This window comes from Mastigoproctus giganteus, chromosome 5 (assembly GCF_048544385.1).
Source record: "Mastigoproctus giganteus isolate SK-2022 chromosome 5, ASM4854438v1, whole genome shotgun sequence".
NCBI lineage: Eukaryota > Metazoa > Arthropoda > Arachnida > Uropygi > Thelyphonidae > Mastigoproctus > Mastigoproctus giganteus.
The window spans coordinates 125,889,878-125,909,835 of NC_143579.1; the positions used below are offsets into that span (position 1 = coordinate 125,889,878).

The 19,958-nt window shown below is 35.7% G+C and overlaps 1 protein-coding gene across 1 annotated transcript in view; it reads left to right on the top strand.

Annotated features, from left to right (window-relative positions):
• Positions 1 to 19,285, top strand: part of HPS1 (Hermansky-Pudlak syndrome 1 protein) — a 455,504-nt gene extending 436,219 nt beyond the window's left edge. The window contains exons 16-17 of the mRNA XM_090374645.1: positions 5,549 to 5,628; positions 19,111 to 19,285. Coding sequence (XP_090230771.1) covers positions 5,549 to 5,628; positions 19,111 to 19,285 — 255 coding nt within the window. The remainder of the gene's footprint in view (positions 1 to 5,548; positions 5,629 to 19,110) is intronic.
• Positions 19,286 to 19,958: the final 673 nt, after the last annotated feature.

Here is a 19,958-nt window from a genome sequence, read left to right on the forward strand (position 1 = left end):
CCCCGGGGGAAGATGAAGTTACTGTAAAGTTGTTAAAATTGGGAGGAAGAGACATGACACAAAAACTGGCAAGACTCTTCACAAAATGCATTAGAAAGGGTGTGATGCCTAACGAGTGGAATAATGCAATCATAGTTTTGCTGCATAAGAAAGGAGATAAATCAGAAATTGGAAATTATACACCAATTAGCTTGTTATCCCACATTTACAAGTTGTTCATAAGGGTCATTACTAACAGATTAGAAAGAATACTTGATGAGAATCAACCGAAAGAGCAAGCTGGCTTTAGGACAGGATTCTGAACTATGGATCACCTTCACGTAATATCACAGCTAATGGAGAAAGCAAATGAATATAAAACACCATTATGCCTGGCATTTGTGGATTATGAAAAGGTATTTGACTCCATGCAGCATAAGTCAATGTTTCAGGCACTGGAAAGACAAGGCATAGGATACCCCATATATTATGATTTTGAAGAAAAAGTATGAGAACGCTACCTCTTTTATTAGACTAGACAAAGACAGTAGCAAATTTAAAATTGAGAAAGGAGTTCGACAAGGAGACACAATATCTCCAAAGTTGTTGACAGCTACCCTTGAGGAAGCTTTCAGAAGATTAAACTGTTTGCAGAAAGGAATCAATGTGAATGGAGAGTACCTAAACCATTTACGATTTGCAGATGACATTGTGGTCATAAGCCACGATCCTAAAGAATTAGAGGAAAACCTTAGTCTGTTATGCAGAGTTAGTAAGGATTTTGGACTAAAGATGAATATGACTAAAACAAAAGTAATGATGAACAGGTATGCCACAGAAAGGGATATAACGATTGAAGGAGCAGTAATTGAAAAGGTGGAGTTATATACTTCTCTGGGACAAGTCATTGGCTGTGATAATGATAAATGACTGGAAGTCAAGAGAAGAATAAATTTTGGATGGATAGCATTCAGGAAATATATTCACATACTGAGGAGCAATATCCCAATTTGTTTGAAACTTAAAATAATGAACTAATGTATACTCCCTACCATGACTTATGGAAGTGAAACTTGGGCACTCACCAAAAGAATGGAAGAGAAGCTGAGAACGACACAGCGAAGAATGGAATGAATTATATTGGAATCAGACTGTTAGATAAGAAGAGAAACACATGGATTAGGCAGCAAACCCAAGAAAAGGACACTCTTATCAAAACTAAAGAACTAAAATGGTCTTGGGCAGGACACATAGCTTGAAGACATGATGATAGATGGACTAAGAAAATAACAGAATGGTACCCAAGAGGAGCTAGAAGAAAACCTGGAAGACAACGACGGAGGTGGACAGATGAAATTCATGAGTTTGTGGGTAGTAAATGGATGGCCGTTGCACAAAACAGAAGGAACTGGAGAGTTGCTGGAGAGGCCTTCATCCTGCAGTGGATTGTAAATGGCTGATGTTGATGATGTAACATTGTGTTCGAACCAGTGATCTGTGAAGTTGAGTGGGGGGGTATCAAAAAGTTTGTACCCTGACCTAGATAAAACATTAATAGCAAGATGCTGTTTTTAATATAAGTTAATTTAATATTCAACAACTAACGTGAAATTTCCCAGTAGACGATCGTACACCAGAGGTACGATCCCGTAGGTGATTGTACACCTTCCCCAGAATCTGAGGAAGGGCGCTATGGTTGACAAAGTGGAGTATCGAGCACTGATGAAGTTCCTGCATTTGCAGGGAAAGAAAGCTCAGGAAATTGACCAAGAAATGAAAGCTGTATGGGCAGAATTGTCCATCCTATGACAATGTGAAAAAGGGGAAACAGGAGTTCCATTGCAGTCGTACAAGTGTCTTTGGCAAGCCAAAAGAAGGAAGCCGTCAACCTCCACAGACAATGAGATGGTTGCAAAGGTTGAGCAGCTGGTGCTAAGTGACAGATGTGTGATAATTCATTTCATTTCAGATGCAGAGGGAATTAGTTATGGGTCTGCCCACAGCATTTTAGATGTCTGCACAATGGGTTCCAAGATTGCTGACCTTTGCAGAAGCAATGTCGAATGCAATGTCTTGCCAACTGTTGGATTTGTGGTGTCAAGTAACGAATTGTGCCGGGTGTATGATTATGATCCGGAGACTAAAGACATGTTGAAGCATTGTGTGGACACCGCTTTGATTCATCTCAGGAAGTCATCAATGAAGTGGAATCATGGTTTCAGGTAAAAGTGCCGACTTCTATGATCAAGGCATTAAACAACTGATCCATATATGTGAGAAATGTGTTACTATATATGGAGAGTACACAGAAAAGGATTCAAGTTCCTGTGAAGTTTCACCTTTCTAGGGCTATTATTTCTAGGTAAGGGTACGAACTTTTTGTACCCCTTGTATATGGAAAATTATTCTTTGTGAAATGAAAACCACATCTATTATTTCTTATCAGATCAAAATTTATGGATTTTTTCTAATAATAATTTTTTTTTATATATCTTCACACATTTTTTTCCCTGTATATACTGTACTTTTCTGTGTATTGTGTTAACTTTCTCTGGAAAAAAAACACTACACTTTTAGACTACTGTGTACAGCAAGTTGCAGTACAGAATTGCAATATTTTTTTTGCAGCTTTTTTCTATAGCACACGTCAACAAATTTTCAATATTTTTTGTTTCTTTGATGAAAGTATTTTTTCTGTATTGTTTTGCATGTGTGGAGTTGAGAAATAGCATTAAAAAAAGTATTTTGCTCAAGTTTGAAAATACCTGCTATGTCTTAGATTGTATGAAATGTGCGACTTAGGTGTAAAACGAGGTAAATAAAGAACATCTATCATACTATTTCAATATCTTTTACCAAAAAACATATTATATTATAAAAAAAAATTTACGAAACAGTTTAAAATAATAAGAATTTATATATTTTTAGTTATGGAAAAAAATATATAAAATCACTTTATCACATTTTATGCTGCTGTTTCACCTGTTGTGTGTACCCCACATCTGGGGTACCTCTTGTCAAACTCCAGCAATTGTCAGTTAGCATTGCAGAGTTTCATTTGCCTTGGTATCGCTTCTCCATCACCGAGATGTCCTGATGAATTACTCACCCTGCTCATCATTTAATGTGCCACAGTCATCTAGGATAAAAATCTAAATGGGAATGAAGAACATATATATTTAATGACACGTTGCTGCCTAATTTATGGTTGACAGGTTTCTCATAGACAATTTATAGTTATCTGCTTTGTTGTTTCCCAGAAAGTTTGTTGTTACAAGTTTTAAATTAACCCAGGCCACATTCTCATCGCCACGGAGGATCTGGTCTAAGTGTTTGTCCTTGAGAAGGTCCCATATTTATGGTGCAATGAACATGCCTTCCTTTATTTTGGCCTCAATAAGTCTTGGAAATTTTTCCTTGAGGTATTTGATAGCTGGTCCATCTTGATCCAGGGCCTTAACAAATTGTTTCATAAATCCCAATTTCATGTGTAGGGGAGGTAACAGGATTTTGCTTGGCTCAACTAATGGTACAATGAACATTTTTTATACCCGGGTCGTGTGATTGCCTTGATTGCGGGCAGTCTTTTCTTGTCTAGTGAGAAGATTGTGGTCTACTGTCCCCATTCGGGAAGAACACAGCAAAACTTTGCTTCCTTGCTGCATTCCTAACAAGATGGCAATAACTTTTTAGTTCACTGCAGATCTGCCATTGGTACTCCTTGTAGTTAATGGATTCAGTAAGAAGCTTCATGTTATATAATTCTTGCATATAAACTGCATGGCCTACTGGAATTAATGGTAGTATGGTGCATTATATAGTAACTTTTAAACTCAATTAAGAAGAATCTATAAAGAGTCTTGAGGGTTGTGGTCAGTATTAAGTGAGTCCATTAAACTATTGATGTCAGTGCTGGCAAGAAGGTTATTTTTCCTTTTAAGAACCTGGGTTAAATCCTTTTGGCGGCACCAGTGTATAGACACTTTAACATTCTCTTGAAGGAAATTCTGCTGTTGCAGTCTTGAGCCTAAAAGTTCTGCCTTAATTTTTGGTAAATAGAGATCTCTGATAAGATCATTTAATTCATTTTGTGTGGCTCTGCAGAGGAAAAATTGGAAATAAAATCAAGATCTATTGATATGGAGGGTTCGGGTGATATCTCTGCCATCACCTGACTCTTCATCAGAGTCTACAATATATTCAGCTGGTGGCTCATGAGTGGGAAGTCCTTCTCTACGGGGTACCAGCCAAATAGCAGATGGTATATTCAGGTAGCTTAAAGTCAACTTTTCTTCTTGGAAATACCCTTGCTGAAGAGGTGCACCATACAAAAATTACAGTCCATTATATGATTTGTTGTTTTCGACTGAACAAGTATGAGGCACCCAGTATTTGTCTTGGTCCACAACATTGTGGTCAAAATAACAGTTGTATGCTTTGTTGTTTATCAGAATAACAGTATGCTTTGTTGTTTATCAGAGTAACAGTATGCTTTGTTGTTTACCAGAGTAATAGTATGCTTCTGTGATGCAAATATCACTTCACCACAAACATAACAAAAATTATTCACACTCACTATTAACCCACTTACGCAGCATGCTAAATTTTAATTTTTGCTCAGTTGAAAACAACACATGTAGCATGGAAAGATGCCTGGCTCAGATATATCCTGACATGTCTGGATAAGAAATAGTGTGACTCGGCACAATGGCTGCAGTGTTGCTACAGAAACTGTACCTCAAGGCCAGCTTTCCCCAAAAATCAAGCAAAAATATGCTGAAAGTGATACATTCCATTTCAATATGGAAATGAAATGTGGAAAATTCCAAGATCTAGAAGGATTTGAGAATTATTTCAGAGAACATGTCAGGTGATCTGCAACCACTATGTAAAACAAACTAATTAATGTTTTAAACATTAACCAAACCTCATGGTCCCTTTCAGTTGTATTGTCTTTTTTGAAGAGTTCATAAATTTTCTGTTGGCTAATTTTTTTTTTTTATATTGCTATTTAATAACATTGTTTTATTTGTTCTGGTGTTGCCAGACATAAGTTTCTGCTGCACAACTATCCAGGCATATTGCACTGAGGTCTTTATTATCAAAGACGAGAACCCACTTCAATTCCCACCCAGTTAAAATGGGTGGCAGTGTAAGTGGGTTTAACTGGGAGTCAGTTTCATCAACTTGGTATGTATGACTGGTACCAAGATCACACTAAGTGTTCTCATTAGTTGAATAAGGGTACAAAAAGAAAGCTGCCATGTTTGTGTGCATTTAAAAAGAGTGCATTTTTCAGTTTTTTTAGACTGAAATTTAAACTTTTTTTGTGATTTACTATTTTTGCAGATATCTGTAAAAAGTGCCTTTAATTTGTTCATCTTGTGCCATGCTCACCCTAAATACAAATTTGAAGTTTATGCTCTAGTTGTTATCTATAAGTTTAACAACTAGAGCATAAATTTATATATAATTTATATATTCATTTTAAGTTTGTAAAGAGTTTATTACAGATTAATAACAATTTTTTCTTTATTTTATTCCTTCATCATAACATTGTTTCTTTTAGGGTAAAGCAATCAAACCAAAGGAATTTCCTGACATGAAAAATTATCCTCTGCCTGGAGTATTATGCAAAAACTTTTATAGGTTTGTCTTTCTTTTACTACAGAGAAAATCACATTTCTTTTTTGTTATAAAATTCATGCACCCCTTTGAGAAGTTTGAAAGTAAATGCCATCTGCATCTTCTGTGGGTAAAATTTTCCAACAAAAATTGTATTAACTTATACACGTGGGCATTGTACTAATTGTTATAACTTTGACTGCACTAATCTAAATTTAGCTATGATGTGCATGCATGCATTGCAAGGTGGTGGGATTATTTTGATCATTTTACATACAACTATTGCTCATTCATGCACAATAGCATGAATCATGCAACTTGATTTATTTGCATTATAGCATTTAGCATAAATTCAGCAATCCACTGGTTATCAATTCTTAGTATAAGAAGCCTTAATCTTTTCCAGAGTGAATTTTTATCTAGTGGAGTGAAGAAATCTCCCTCTGTGGTGTGAGATTTATTCATGAAATTTTGAAAATTTTTAAACTGAAAATACTTTTAAATATTCATTTGTTTTAATTCTGATTTGGTTGCCCAATATGAGAGTGAAATTATTTCAACAATAAAATCATAATTAAAAGAAAAAATCTAAAATAATTTGAAAACAAAGCATAAAAATTCATAAAATAACTCATGATTTATTCCTTTTTTTATATGATACTAATTTCTACATCCATTGAACCAAAATTGACAATGGTTGGCAGGTACAATCTCTTCCTCTGATTTTAAAATCTGTTTTTTCACCCGCATCTATTATAAATAGAGACAATGTCTACAATTACTTATAAACACTTCTAAGAGATGGCAACACTTAGTAAAAGATTTGTAGCTTACCTTTTTTGTGAAATATTATTAGAAACAATCTTGAAAACATTTTTACATTTGTACTCCTTAGGGTCCAACACTCAAAAAACATATGTATACATACATATGTACTCTGAAATGTAAATTGTTTCTGATTTAGTTACCCAAGCTTTAAACAACCAAGTAAGAATTACACTTGAATTTATACAGAAAATATTTTTCTTTTGTCTTTTGTCATCTGTTGGCTCTGCAAGAGCTGTTAGGCCTAACTTAAGTCGTTGTTTTGCATTTGTCATTTTTTATATTTCCAGAATTTACATATATTCATAGTAACATTATGATGAAAATTAAAATAGAGTAAAAGAATTAGTATTCATCTGTGATGCTGGGGGTAACATACATGGATGCAAATTGGTATATTTGTGAGATCAAGCCTCTATGTTGTCACAAAATGTGCACAACTCATTGTTAGTTGCTGCACTCTTATGTTATTTGCAATAAAACAATTACAGTGAAGTTTTAAACTCTTCTGGCCTCGGCTGTCTAAATTATAAATGGATATTTATTTTACCTTCAAATTACGGTGTGTTCCATTTTCTTCCTATATAAAAAAGTATGAGTTAATGTCAGTTCTCTTTGTACAGTGTGAACTGTAATTATGAATGTAGCTTCAATTTATTTATATCAGAACCTTGATGTTCTTTTATACAATGGCTTATGAACCTTTTCACTTGAGCCCTTGTATATTTAAATCCTTCCAAAATAAACTTTCTCTTGATAACATCAAAATACTGCTTTGGTTTTACACACACAACTTCCAATTTTTCTGTTCACTACTATAGTACAGAAATGATGAATAAATAGGTGCTCAAAGTGCCTGTTTACCTCCACTGAGGCACCAAAAAGTGCTAAACCAGAGTAATAGTAAATAAACAGAAATATATTTCTCCCTTTAGAGCCATGCTCTTTAGTTAAAGTGTGTTGTATAATCGTAATGCTTGGAGAACTTTTTCCACAGCATGGGATTTACATATTTCATTAATCTGCATGATGCCTAACTATTGCCTTTAACATTCATTATCAATACTTTGTGCTAATAATGAATGCCTACACTTCAGAGTTACTTCAAATGTAGTAAAATCTCTTTTTAAGGACTATATAGGTTAAGGCTTGTCCACTAAAGCCAAGTCTATGAAACACAAAAGAAATGCATATAGTTGCTATGAAAAAAAAATATATATATAATAAAATATTGCATGTTGTGATACTACAATTTACATGCTTACCAGTAAGTTGAAACTCTGACAAAAACTTATCCAGAATTAAGAGCTCTATCTGGAGGTTCAGTTAAGTCACTACTGATGTCTGACTACCTCATCGGGCTAGGTGAAAGGCGGTAGTGAAAAATCCTAGCTCCTAGACAGTTAAAAATAGGTCCTGAAGATATACCATCAGACTACCCACTGATGTTGGTACCTGCATGTGGTGCGGGGACTTCCCAGTGATGCTGATGTTTCTAATCGCTGGAGTCCATTGATTGAATCACTGGAATTCAGTATCTACAATCTTGATTGCAGGCCAGCATCATACGAATCCAACATGTTTGATGTGAGCTGCGAAACGGAAATTTGGAAAGGGGAATCCTCATGATTGGAGTGGTTCGCCCAAAAATAGGGTCTCTACTCTCATGGTCCAAGGGTCAGACTTAGGCTGGCAGAGCCCTGGTTGCCAAGTGATTTGTGACTGAGTGATATCTGTGCATTAACTCTGATTTCACAAAGTGATTATACTAGTTTGTTTACATTTCAGCATAAAGAGAGCAGCTCTTCTTTCAAAAAGTATTTGAAGAGAGTGGTAAAAGACTACCTATCTTTATATTTTTGTAGTTTAATCAGTAATCTTTACTTTGTAACATCAGGCTCTGCTCCTGCCTCCCTATGATGGTGTCAGACCCAGCCCCAGTGCTAAAAGGAGCCAAACAGAGGTTGAAACATTTCTGCTAGTGGAGCCCATGGGCTCTACATATCATGACTCTGAAGGTAGTGATAACAACTGAAAAGAGGAAATGCTTAAATAAGATTATGCACCATTTCTCATAATTCATTCCTTGGGAAATCACCCTATGAAAAAACTTTCTCCATTTCTTCAGAAATACAGTGAAACTTCTCCAAACGGACACCTCTCGTTAACGGACACCTCTCTACAACGGATATTTTCAAATTCCCCAACTCGCCTCCATTGGTTTTAACATGTTTGCAGCTTCTGTCTAGCGGACATTCTCTGTAACGGACGCGGACAGGCAATCTGCACTGTTTCGTTTAGATTAGCACTTAATTTTATCTCCCCATAACGGACTGCGGGAGAGCTCACGGCCCTTTTTCTAGGAACTTTTCTTCCACATATTGCCTCAATCTATTTTCTATTTCCGATTCTCTGAATTTTATCAAGGTTTACATTGCGGTTCTAAACCCTTTTTCAAGAATTTTAAGACACGTGTAAAACTTCTGATGAATTCGGTGTGTGCGGGGGGGGATATGGTCGGCCTTTCGTCTTTTCAGTTTCAGTTTTGTTCAGTGTCGTGTGAAGTGCACAATGTCTTCTCGTAAACATTTAACTTTAAAAGATAAAGATGAACTCATTAATGCGTATGATCGGCAAAAAAATAGTGTTCGCAATCTCGCTGCAAAATTCAAAATCTGGAAGACGCAGGTAAGCGACATCCTAAAGAAAAAAAAATGAACTGCTCGAACAATTCTGGCAACACTGAAATGATCAGGTTCAAAAATCATTCCCGAAAACTGTTGGACATTCAAACTGACAATGTTACGTATGAGTGGTTTTGTTGCGCACGTGCTAAAAAAATTCCCATTAATGGGCCTATTATTAGGGAAAAGGCTTTGGAGGTTGCGAAATCTATGGGAGTAAATGAGTTCAAAGCTTCTGTGGAATGGCTAGACAAGTTCAAAACTCGGCATAAAATTTCTTGGAAAACCGTAAGTGGTGAAGGTGGATCTGTTGATACTGGGGTTGTAACAGAGTGGACCGTTAAATTGGAAGATTTATGTCGTGATTTTGAAGCTAAGGATATTTACAACTGTGACGAAACAGGGTTGTTTTTTAAAGCTCTTCCTGAAAAAACAATGAGTCTAAAAAACGAAAAGTGCCAGGGCGGAAAAATTTCTAAGGAACGCTTGACTGTACTATTGTGTACAAATATGCTAGGAGACTTTGAAGAACCTCTTGTTAGAGGAAAACAACAAAATCCTCAGTGTTTCAAGGGCATAAAGTTGAATCTTTTGAATGTTGACTGGAAGTCTAATAAAAAAGCGTAGATGACACGAGATATCATGAGCGAATGGATAAGTCACTTTAACCAAAACATGATTCGTCAAAACAGAAAAATTATTCTTTTCATGGATAATGCTGCATCTCACCCGCACATTGAATTGTCCAACATTCAAATCGTTTTTCTGCCACCAAACACATCTGCAGTGTCAGCCCTTGGATCAAGGGATAATAAAAATTTTTGAACTTCACTACAGAAAATGTGTTTTAAGACATCTCATTGCAAACATGAACCATGTAACATGTGCGAGTGACCTTGCAAAGAAAATCAGCATCCTAGATGCGATTCAATGGATTTCCTCTTCAGTAAACGCAATCAGAAAACAAACTGTCGTAAACTGTTTTGTAAAGTCTGGCTTCTCAAACGCAAAAATTGAAGTTGTGAACCGCAATGTGGAGCACCAAGAAGAACAAGAACTTCAACATCTATTGATAATGTACGATACTTCCGCTACAAGTGACCCTGGCTACAAAGATATAGACTCGAACCTCACTACAGAAGATGGTGCTCTAGATATCAACGACATTATCATCGATATTTTTCAAGAAGTTCCTTATGAGGATGAAGAAATGGAAGGAGGTCATTCTGTCGAAGAATATATTAACGATGAACCACCGATGAAAATAGAAGAAGTGCTCATACAAATCAATCGTTTAAAAATGTTTTTCGCTGCTGAAGAAGATACTGAAGGACTTTCGATGGTTTCTTCACTCCAAACAAATGTTGAAAACAAAATTATCAGCCGGAAGAAGGTGCAGAAGAAAATAAGTGATTACTGTATGCATTTTTCTTAAGATAAGTCATAATATGCATAGCACAATTGTATGTATATTATTTACAAAAATATTGTGCAAAATCTGTATATAATTTAATTTAATTTTACATTAAACGTTTAACGATTTTTCTTTATCTCTTGTGTATGTAATTGTATATTATTTACAAAAATATTGTTCAAAATCTGTATATATTTTAATTTAATTTTACATTAAACGTTTAACGATATTTCTTTCTTTTTTTTTTTCTCCCTCAGACTTCGTTAGCTGACACTTCTCTCTAACGGACACATTTTTGTTCCCCATGGCTGGCCGTTAAAGGGAAGTTTCACTGCTTAGAAAATGCTACTGGTTCACTTAAAAGATTACAATATGGAGGGTTACTCCTAGACATAGTGACTCAGAAGTGCACAGAAGCTCTACTTAAACTTTCATCCTTTAATGGAATTCCCATCCAAGTCACCCTTCATTTTGCTCTGAACACTTTAAAGGGAATCATCACAGATTGGAACCTACTTAACATATCAGAGGAAAAAAATCACTGAAAGAAATAAAATAACAAAAAGTCATTCATGCAGAAAGAATAATGTCAAAAAAAGGTGGAAAACTTGTACCTACTCATAACATATAAGCATTCAAAAAGCACCCATGTGCTGTGCCATAATATATTAGCGGTTAGTCATTCTTAAAAATCAATACTTGAAAAGCTTGTAAAACAACTGCTCAATTCTGTCAGCACACTATTTGAACTTGGGACTATTAGCAGCGATACTTGGTTTCTGTTTATAGTTTAGTATGCAGTTTTGTTTTCCGCTTGTGTTGAGATTAGTTTATATACATGGAATCAGTTTTTGAGGTTTGTTGTGATTTACAGCTCAGCCGAGAAGTAAGTGTTGATTTCAGCTATAAATTTCCAAACTTGGAGATCAATACTCCTCACTCCCCCCTCCAAAAAAAAAAAAAAAAAAATCCACTATTTGGACCTGATAGATCCACCAAGCCCAAATAATGATCACATTCCTATAGTAGAATTTGTAAATTCTGGCAAAATACTGATGACATTAAAGCCCTCTTGCAAAAGCATTGAACCAGAATGCTGCAGAATACATACCTAAAGGCAAATGACAAACTTTCCTTGCATAATATTATTATCATCTGTAAAAACAGAATTGGGAGATAATCTGCCCTCATGGGCAACCACACCATCTATTTGGCCTATAGTCTCCATCAATTTGCCATCTAAGATAGGCACTCCTGAGACAGACCTTGATGCCATTATACACCCTGCCATCTTACTTCTTGGGGTTTCATTGGAAATAACACCTTGAGGGTTAGACTTTCATTAATGAGAGTGGCAATGCCATATAGTTTATGTTCACTAACAGTGACCTCTCCCTTCTAAGTGTAGGAGCTAACTCCTTTTCCACATGTCTACCTCTACTTGGACATTTTCTGCCATTGATTTTTCTATTTGCTTCTCTTCACTTTGGAGGTGGAAGAGAACCCTGTATGGAAATGATCTCTTCCATGTGATAATTGTCACACTTAATGGGAGAACATGTCTTCCTTTTTGGCTATCACGGTAGAAGATTGATCAAGCTGACTGGAATGCCTTTAAACATCTGTTAGTGTTTGACATTACTAAAGTCAGTCAGGAGTTTATCAGTGATGGTGTAACGTGAATCATAATAAATACTATCTATGCGGCTGTAATTGCAATTCAAAAAACATCTATCCAGTTTCCACAATTTCAAAAACTGTGATGGAATACAGAATGCACACCAGCAAAAAAGCTTAAAATAAAGTTTGGGACTATTCCTACTACAACCAATCTTCCAGCTTTTAAACATGCATGTGCCAAACGAATGTTATGTTCAAAGTCACAGGGATGCTTGGATCCTTTTTCCATCATGTATTATGCAGCCCACCAGGCCTAAAGCAGCCTGGGACAAAGTCTGAAAAGTGAAGGGAAAGTATGTCGCACTTCGCTGATCCTAGAATATAATGGATGTGCTATTGTGGAAGCAATTTCTAACATCTTTGTATCATCATCTTACTTCCTGAGTTCCTGGTTTTGAATGAGAAAAACGAAAAGCAGACACTTAACTTCAATAGGCAGAATTACAATGGGACATTTACTATACAAGAGAAAAAAGCAACTTTATCACTTAAAGCTATTTTAAGCTTTAAGAGTTAAAGACCAAAACAAGCCCTGTTGCCCCAGATGATATTAATTATGAAATGATTGAACACGTTTCACTAAATCTTGCTTTTTCTATATGAAATTGGCATCTTTCTTGAAGAGCAGTTTCGATGCACTTGGTTGAAGGCAACTCTCTTGTTGCCTTCAACCAAGTGCATCGAAAGGATTCTCTTGTTGCATACTCATGATGATGGAACAGAATTATTTCTTGCAATTTCTGAATGGTCAATGCTTGTCTTATATGCTATTTAGAAGAATTGATCTCATCTCCAACATTCAGTGCAGCTTCCCAAGAAAAGGTACTCTTTGGACCATTTAATTAAATTGGAAATGTCTATTTAAGTTACTTTCCTAAAACAAGAGCACTTGGAGTTCTGGTATTTTTAAAGAACTTTATAGCCTCAGTCTTAGAAGTTACCCCCCCTGTTTTTATTGAAAACCTATTTATCCTGTATCACTCCTGTTTTGCCAAGATCAGAGAGTAAGTGTCCCAAGAACCAGTTTTTGGTCTTTTTGGCATCAAAATGAATTCCAATTTATATCCAAAAACTTTCAAGGATGTTATTGCGACTGAGGGCTATCTAACAAGGCAAGTGTTTAATGCTGATGAGATCGGCTTATTTTGGAAGCATATGCCAAGCCGAACATTCATTTCAGAAGAAGAGAAAACCGCCCCCAGCTTTCAAAGCTGCAAAAGATAGGTTAACACTTTTGTTATGTGACAATGCAGAGTGTGATTTTAAGTGTAAACTGCTGCTAATTTATACATCAGAAAATCCTTGTGCTTTTAAAAGAATATCAAAAAGCTCCTTACCAGTTTATTGGAAATCGAGCAAAAAAGCTGAACAACAGTTAAAATCTTTGAGGATAGGTTTTTAAATTGCTTTTGTATCGAAACAAAAAGATATTGCCTGAAGAAGAACAGAGCATTCAAAATCGTGCTCATTCTTGACAGTGCACCCAGTCGTCCTGCAGATTTGTCTGATCTGCAGTCAAATGTTGAAAGTTACCTTTCTTCCAGTGAATACAAGTTTGTTAATTCAGCCGATGGACCAAGGTGTTATAGCATCCTTTAAACTTGATTACCTAAGAAGGTATTTTTTACAGTTGGTAGAAGCTACTAATGGAATAGGCAGTCTTTCAATTCGAGATTATTGGTAGAATTATAACATTCTTGATGCTGTAAAAAATACTGAATTCTCATGGGGTGAAGTTAAGAACTCAACAATGAATGCTGTGTGGAAAAAGCTGTGGCCACAAAGCTGCACTAAAGAAGCCATGATTGAAATGCCGGAGGAAGTTGACATTGTGAGAATTGGCAAAATGATTAGCAGAGAGGGATTTTAAGAACTGAAACCAGCAGATACCACAGAAATCCTTGAATCTCATAGAGAACAATTATCGGTGGATGATATTTTTTTGCAATGTGAAGAAGAAGATGAAAAAAAATGATAATAACGAAGAAGATGCACACAAAAATTTGACCGCGAAGAGACTAGCTGAGTTTTTAAAACTTGAAAATCAGCTTAGCCAAGAAGCTCTGGATATGGATTCTAATTTGGAGAGGAGTTTAAATTTTTGCAGAACTTTATCATTAGCTTTAGTTCCTTATAAAGAAATTTATAGAGCATTCTTCTAAGCAAACAATTTTAACTCATTTTTTTCAAAAAGTGCCAGATACTGTTGCAAGTTTATCATAGGAAAACAGTGATGGAGAAGCCATGAATTTAGATTAAAAATCTAAATTCATTGCTTCTCTATTAGCAAGATTAATTTCTAATTTTTTTTTGTGTACAGGTACAGAATCTTCATTATGTCATATAAACTACATTTCGCATTGCGCGGATTTGGACTGTGCCGTGTTTTCCTAGAATGTAACCACCACGCAAATCGGGGAATGATTTTACTGTTACTATAATTTGAGGCTGTTTGTGCAGGTCGAAGTTTCAGAAACTGGAACATGGAATGTAGTGTGCTTTCTGAAAAACTATGGTTTGGATTTCCATTCAGCAGAAAAAGGTCATTAATATGCAAGGAGAAAGAACTGAACTTTAGGGAGCACCAGCATTAGTGAACGAGTTAGAAAACAGTGCTGTCGATCATCACTTAAAGTGAATCTTGGATACCCTTTTGCAAAAAACAGTTGGCAATGCATAGGATGGGAGCTTGTATAGAAGACTTATGCCAAATACGATCAAAAGCCTTAAAATGTTAAGAGTAATTGCTTTAGTTAGGACAAGTGAGAAGAGTATTGGTTGAGTAAACAGAAATTGAAATGACTGTCAGAAAAAGTTTGGATGGCTTGCAAATTGTAGGTGGAAATGAATTTCATAGAGAACTGAGACTACACATATTTGCAAAAAAATGAGGAAGTTGACACCTTTTCACCAAAAAGTTTGGTGCATTCAGTAGATGAAGCAGTAGATCACGTAGAAGTAGAGGAGGCAGGAGACATGTATTAATTAAGAAAGAGGTGTCTGTGGGAGGCATTTTCGAGGACACGTTATGTAAAAGAGCTGGTTATATTCTTGCTGTATGTACCATTTCTCCAAGAGGATAGGGTGTATACAAATGCAATGGGAGAAGACAGATTGCCAAATGCACCCTGATATTGTTCTTTTCATTTCACTTTTTGTGCTTTTATTTTCTGTACTTTAAATACATCATCTCATTTTTCTCTGTCACACACACACACACACACACACACACAGTGGAGGGGAAGGGGGAAATGTAGCTAGGATGAATATATCCATATATGAATCCATCTAATGGAGTACTTTAATTATAACCACTCTGTACTTTATACCACAATTATTTTGGCTGCATTCAATTTATCTTACTTTATCATCCTGGTTTTAATGGAATTAAATATCACTAAATCAGTATTGTGAAGAAATGTATTGTGAAGCATTAATAAAATGAAAATTTTTATTCTCTTTGTGTAAAAAGTAATAATTCACATATAAATTTTTATTGGTCTATACATAAATTTGATAAATGAACAAAAAGGAAATGTGCACTAGAATATCAGAGTAGGCAGCCCATACCTACAATACCATCCAAGGAACTACAGCCTTGTTCCTGGTGGACACACTAAAGTTTTCACCAAACCCTTATCTTTTATTAGAAAGGTAAAAGGTGTAATTCTATATGAAAGGTCTTATTCTATATTTATGAGAAAGCCATTCTGAAAACTATGCTGTAGATTACTAGTATTTACTGAATAAACATTCTTTTTAGTATGAATTAAAACATTATTAGCAGTTCCAAATCATGTAATTTATGGAGGTGGCCAAAAAAACTGCATCACCTTAAAAAAAGTAACATGTAGTGAAACGTATAATATATTGTTTGAGTACAGTCATTTTGTTTGTCCAAAAGCAAAGGTATTGCATCAGATAATGCTTCTATTGCATTAGACATTAATTGCAAGGTACTGCATCAGCCGTTTCTATAAATATGGTGTTGGATGGGTATACATGCTCATTAGTTTCCTGTTTTGTGGAGGTACAAGCATGGCTCCATATGTTCAGCTGACACCAAGAAAAAAAAAGTGTAGCTGTTGCTATGTCCCAGGAAGGGCTTTCAAACACTGATAAAATAGGCTACCACCAGTCAACAGTATCCCGGGTGCTGAAATTAAAAGTGAGTGAAACCGGTGATGTGAAGAGAAGACCTGGATCAGGCCATAAGAGAGTGACTACGCCTTCCCAAGATCGATATTTCAAATGGCTATACCTTTGTAATTGCCATTCTAGTGCTCCTGATCTAAAACTGGACTGTGAGATGGCCTCTGGTGTTGAAACAAGTGCACAAACTTCCAAAGACAGCTTTCAGAATATAGTCTGCATGTTTATTGGCCCAAGAAGAAACCTTTGTTGACCTAATAAATGAGGAAGAAGCGCCTTGCTTGGGCTAAAACGCATGTTTCATGGACAAAAGAGTAATGGGATACCGTCATCTTTTCTGACGAATCGAAATGCAACCTGCATGGCTCGGATGGGAAACGATATGTCAGAAGACGAAAATCGGAGGCATATCATCCCGACTGCATAACACCGACTGTAAATTTCCCCGCTGCTCAGATGGTCTGGGGATGCATAAAAAGCCAAGGGGTGGGCCAAATTAAGTTTATTAACGGAACAGTGAATGCAGAAACCTATACTATCTTGGAGGAGTGCCCGAAACCTATTATTAGGGATCACCACACAGATGTTCAAAACTGCATTTTTGAACAGAACTCAGCACCTTGCCACACAGCAAAATTGCTAACTTTTATGCTATTTAGATTTAATGATCAGTTTGTCTTCTTCTCTCACAAGGCTTAAAACATAATTTACACAAATGTTTTCCCTCTTTTTTTCTCCCTTAAGGCGCAGAAATACTTCAGAAATGCTGGCATTATAGTGTTGGACTGGCCCGGCAGCAGTTGAGATTTAAACCCTATTGAAAATTGCTGGTACATAATGTTGTCTAAAATTTGCTCAGAAGACAAGTAGGATTCAGCTGCAAGAGAGTATTGTAAGGGTGTGGTACCACGAAGTTGGACAACCGTATATCCATAAGTTGATTAAATCTATGCAAGATCGTTGCAAGGCTGTAATTGCAGCTCGAGGAGGAACAAGACTTATTTTGCTGATTTACAGTACATAATACTATTACATTAATATGTCATTTTAGTTTGTACACGTAAATGTAATAAAATGTATGTTTGGTTGTCATGATTGCCATTTCCATGATTTTTCATCCATTAATTATGTATTTATCCTTTGGGAAGATATTTATGGCAATTAGGTATATCTGGTGAAGTCTTTTTATGAGATTTCATTCACAGAGATATATATATATAATCTAACAAATGCATTTCGAACATTTCTGCAATGCACAATGCAGTGCAAAACACATTACAGTCAGTCCTCGTATAACACGTGTTTACACTACACGAATTCGATCATACATGATTTATAAATAGGGGAACGATATCTTATATAACACGAACCGAATTCGCTTATGCACGATTCGCCTTTTGTGTTTACAAGAAATGGCAGTCGAACGCAGAATCACCCCAACACGATAGGAATGAAGAGAAGATTCTGAAAATGTATTTGTTTTTTATATCAGTGAAGGGAGAACACGTTTCACCATAATAACGTAAAAACCAACACAATTCCAGCTATCGGTATAATCGCAAATGCAATTAGATCGAGTTTACTACCAGTTTATAACAGATTCCACTAGAGAAACGCAACTGGAAATTGTTTTTATTGTTTTATGGTAGTAACCTCTAGAAACGTGCTTTAGTAAAATGTGAGGTGTTCATAGTGTATCTCTGCCTTTACGGCGTTGTTTATTCAGTTGCTACACGCGTGCAGCTTTGTTTATGTGTATCAAGCGTGCCTCCTCGTTTTGTAATTGTGCTTTATTCCCTAAAAATGAGTAAAATACTTAAAAGGTGTGAAAAGGAAGCGTCCTGGTGAAGACACTACAGATTCAGAGAGAAAAAGAAAAGCAATATCGATAAACAGCGGCGGACTGGGTCAAAAATTCTTACCCCGGGAAAATTTATAGTGGCCTCATACTATGGTTTATGGCCAAAATCACACCGGCCTCTGGCCCACCGGGGTTTCCCTGGTAAGGCTTACGGCCAATCCGCCTCTGTCGATAGAGAAAAAATATGAAATTGTGAAATGCTTTGAGCAAAATGAAAGACCATGTGATATTGCACGTGCTACAGGCCTAAATGAGGCAACACCGAGAATTACAAAGAATGCAGAGAAAATAAAAACAACTTTCATAGCAGGAACAACTCAAAGTGTAATTAAAATCCATTAGATTAAGACACAAAGAATTGGAAGAGATGGAACGGCTGTCATCTGTTTGGATAGAAAATCAAACAAAAAACAAGTTTGCTTACGATAGAAGCAAAAGCATTAGCAATATTTTATTATGATTATTTATTGTGTTTGGTAATGCTTTGGTTACAAATGTTACAAATCTGGGTAGTCGGCACCTAACCCTATTTTTCCCATAAGGGCCTGTTGTTTATATTGCATGATTTTGCATTGCACAAGGGTTTCTAGGAACACAACTATCATGCTATACGAGGACTGACTATTTGCAAAATTCACAAGTTATGCAGTTTTTTTGTCCACCACTCTGTACATGCTAAAAATTAAAATTTACATGTTAAACCAAATAGATGTTCAGGAAAACTGCTTTAGTTTTCCTGAACATTTCCCTTTAGTATGAGAAAGTTGTCTTATTTTAACTTAATCTTAGAGGTGTGGAGGAGTACTGAAAGTTAGGCTCTATAACAAGAAATCCAGAATACAGCAAGGTATAACTCTCAGTCATTTACCATATAATTTTCTTTTATATAGCCAGTTGATTCAAGAGTGTTTTCCATCAGCACAGGATCACATTCAGTGCTTTGAAATGTACTGTATTCATACACCGACAACATCATTCAGTACAATCTTAGAACAAGCTCGTCAACTTGCAGCATCCTTGTGGGAAGTTTCTGGAATGTTTCATACGTCGTTAGAACTTCTGTAATTTTAATTGTAATATAAAAAGGAAATTTCCTTTGTTATTTGCTTAATAACAATATGTATAAATAATGAATGTTTTTAATGAATCTGTTTTATGAATATAATTAAAAAAAAGAAGAAAAAAACTTTTTAGGTCCCAATGAAGTATATCTGGTTATTCAGCATATTTTTCATTTAATGAAACTCCTTGAGAAAATAAAAATCTTGTTAATTTGAAGATTACAAGGACTTTAACCCCTTGCCGGAACATTTTTTACCTGAAAATGTGCCATAATGGATCAACTTTTTTTATTTTACAGATTAAAAGTATGCATCACACGAATACTCATTGTATAGTTTTTTGTGTTTTTTATAATTTTTTTAGTAGAAAATACATGGGAGTAAATAAACCTTTTGGGCTATCCCGAGTTATCTTGTGTATGCCAAAAAGTTTGCAAATTATACAGATTTTTTTAATGAATTAGCACTTGAGTTAAAAGAAAGGAACAGAAAAACAATATTTATTACTCATTATATAAATAAATTTAAAAAATCAAGTGGAATGCACAAGCATTAACCTTGAACTAACTACATTTTGGCACACAGCTGCCACAAGTGGATAGGTGAGGTAAGCATCGCTTACAGGTGGCAGTTCAAGAGGGTGCCGAAATATTTTTCGATAGTGTTCTAATTGGTTA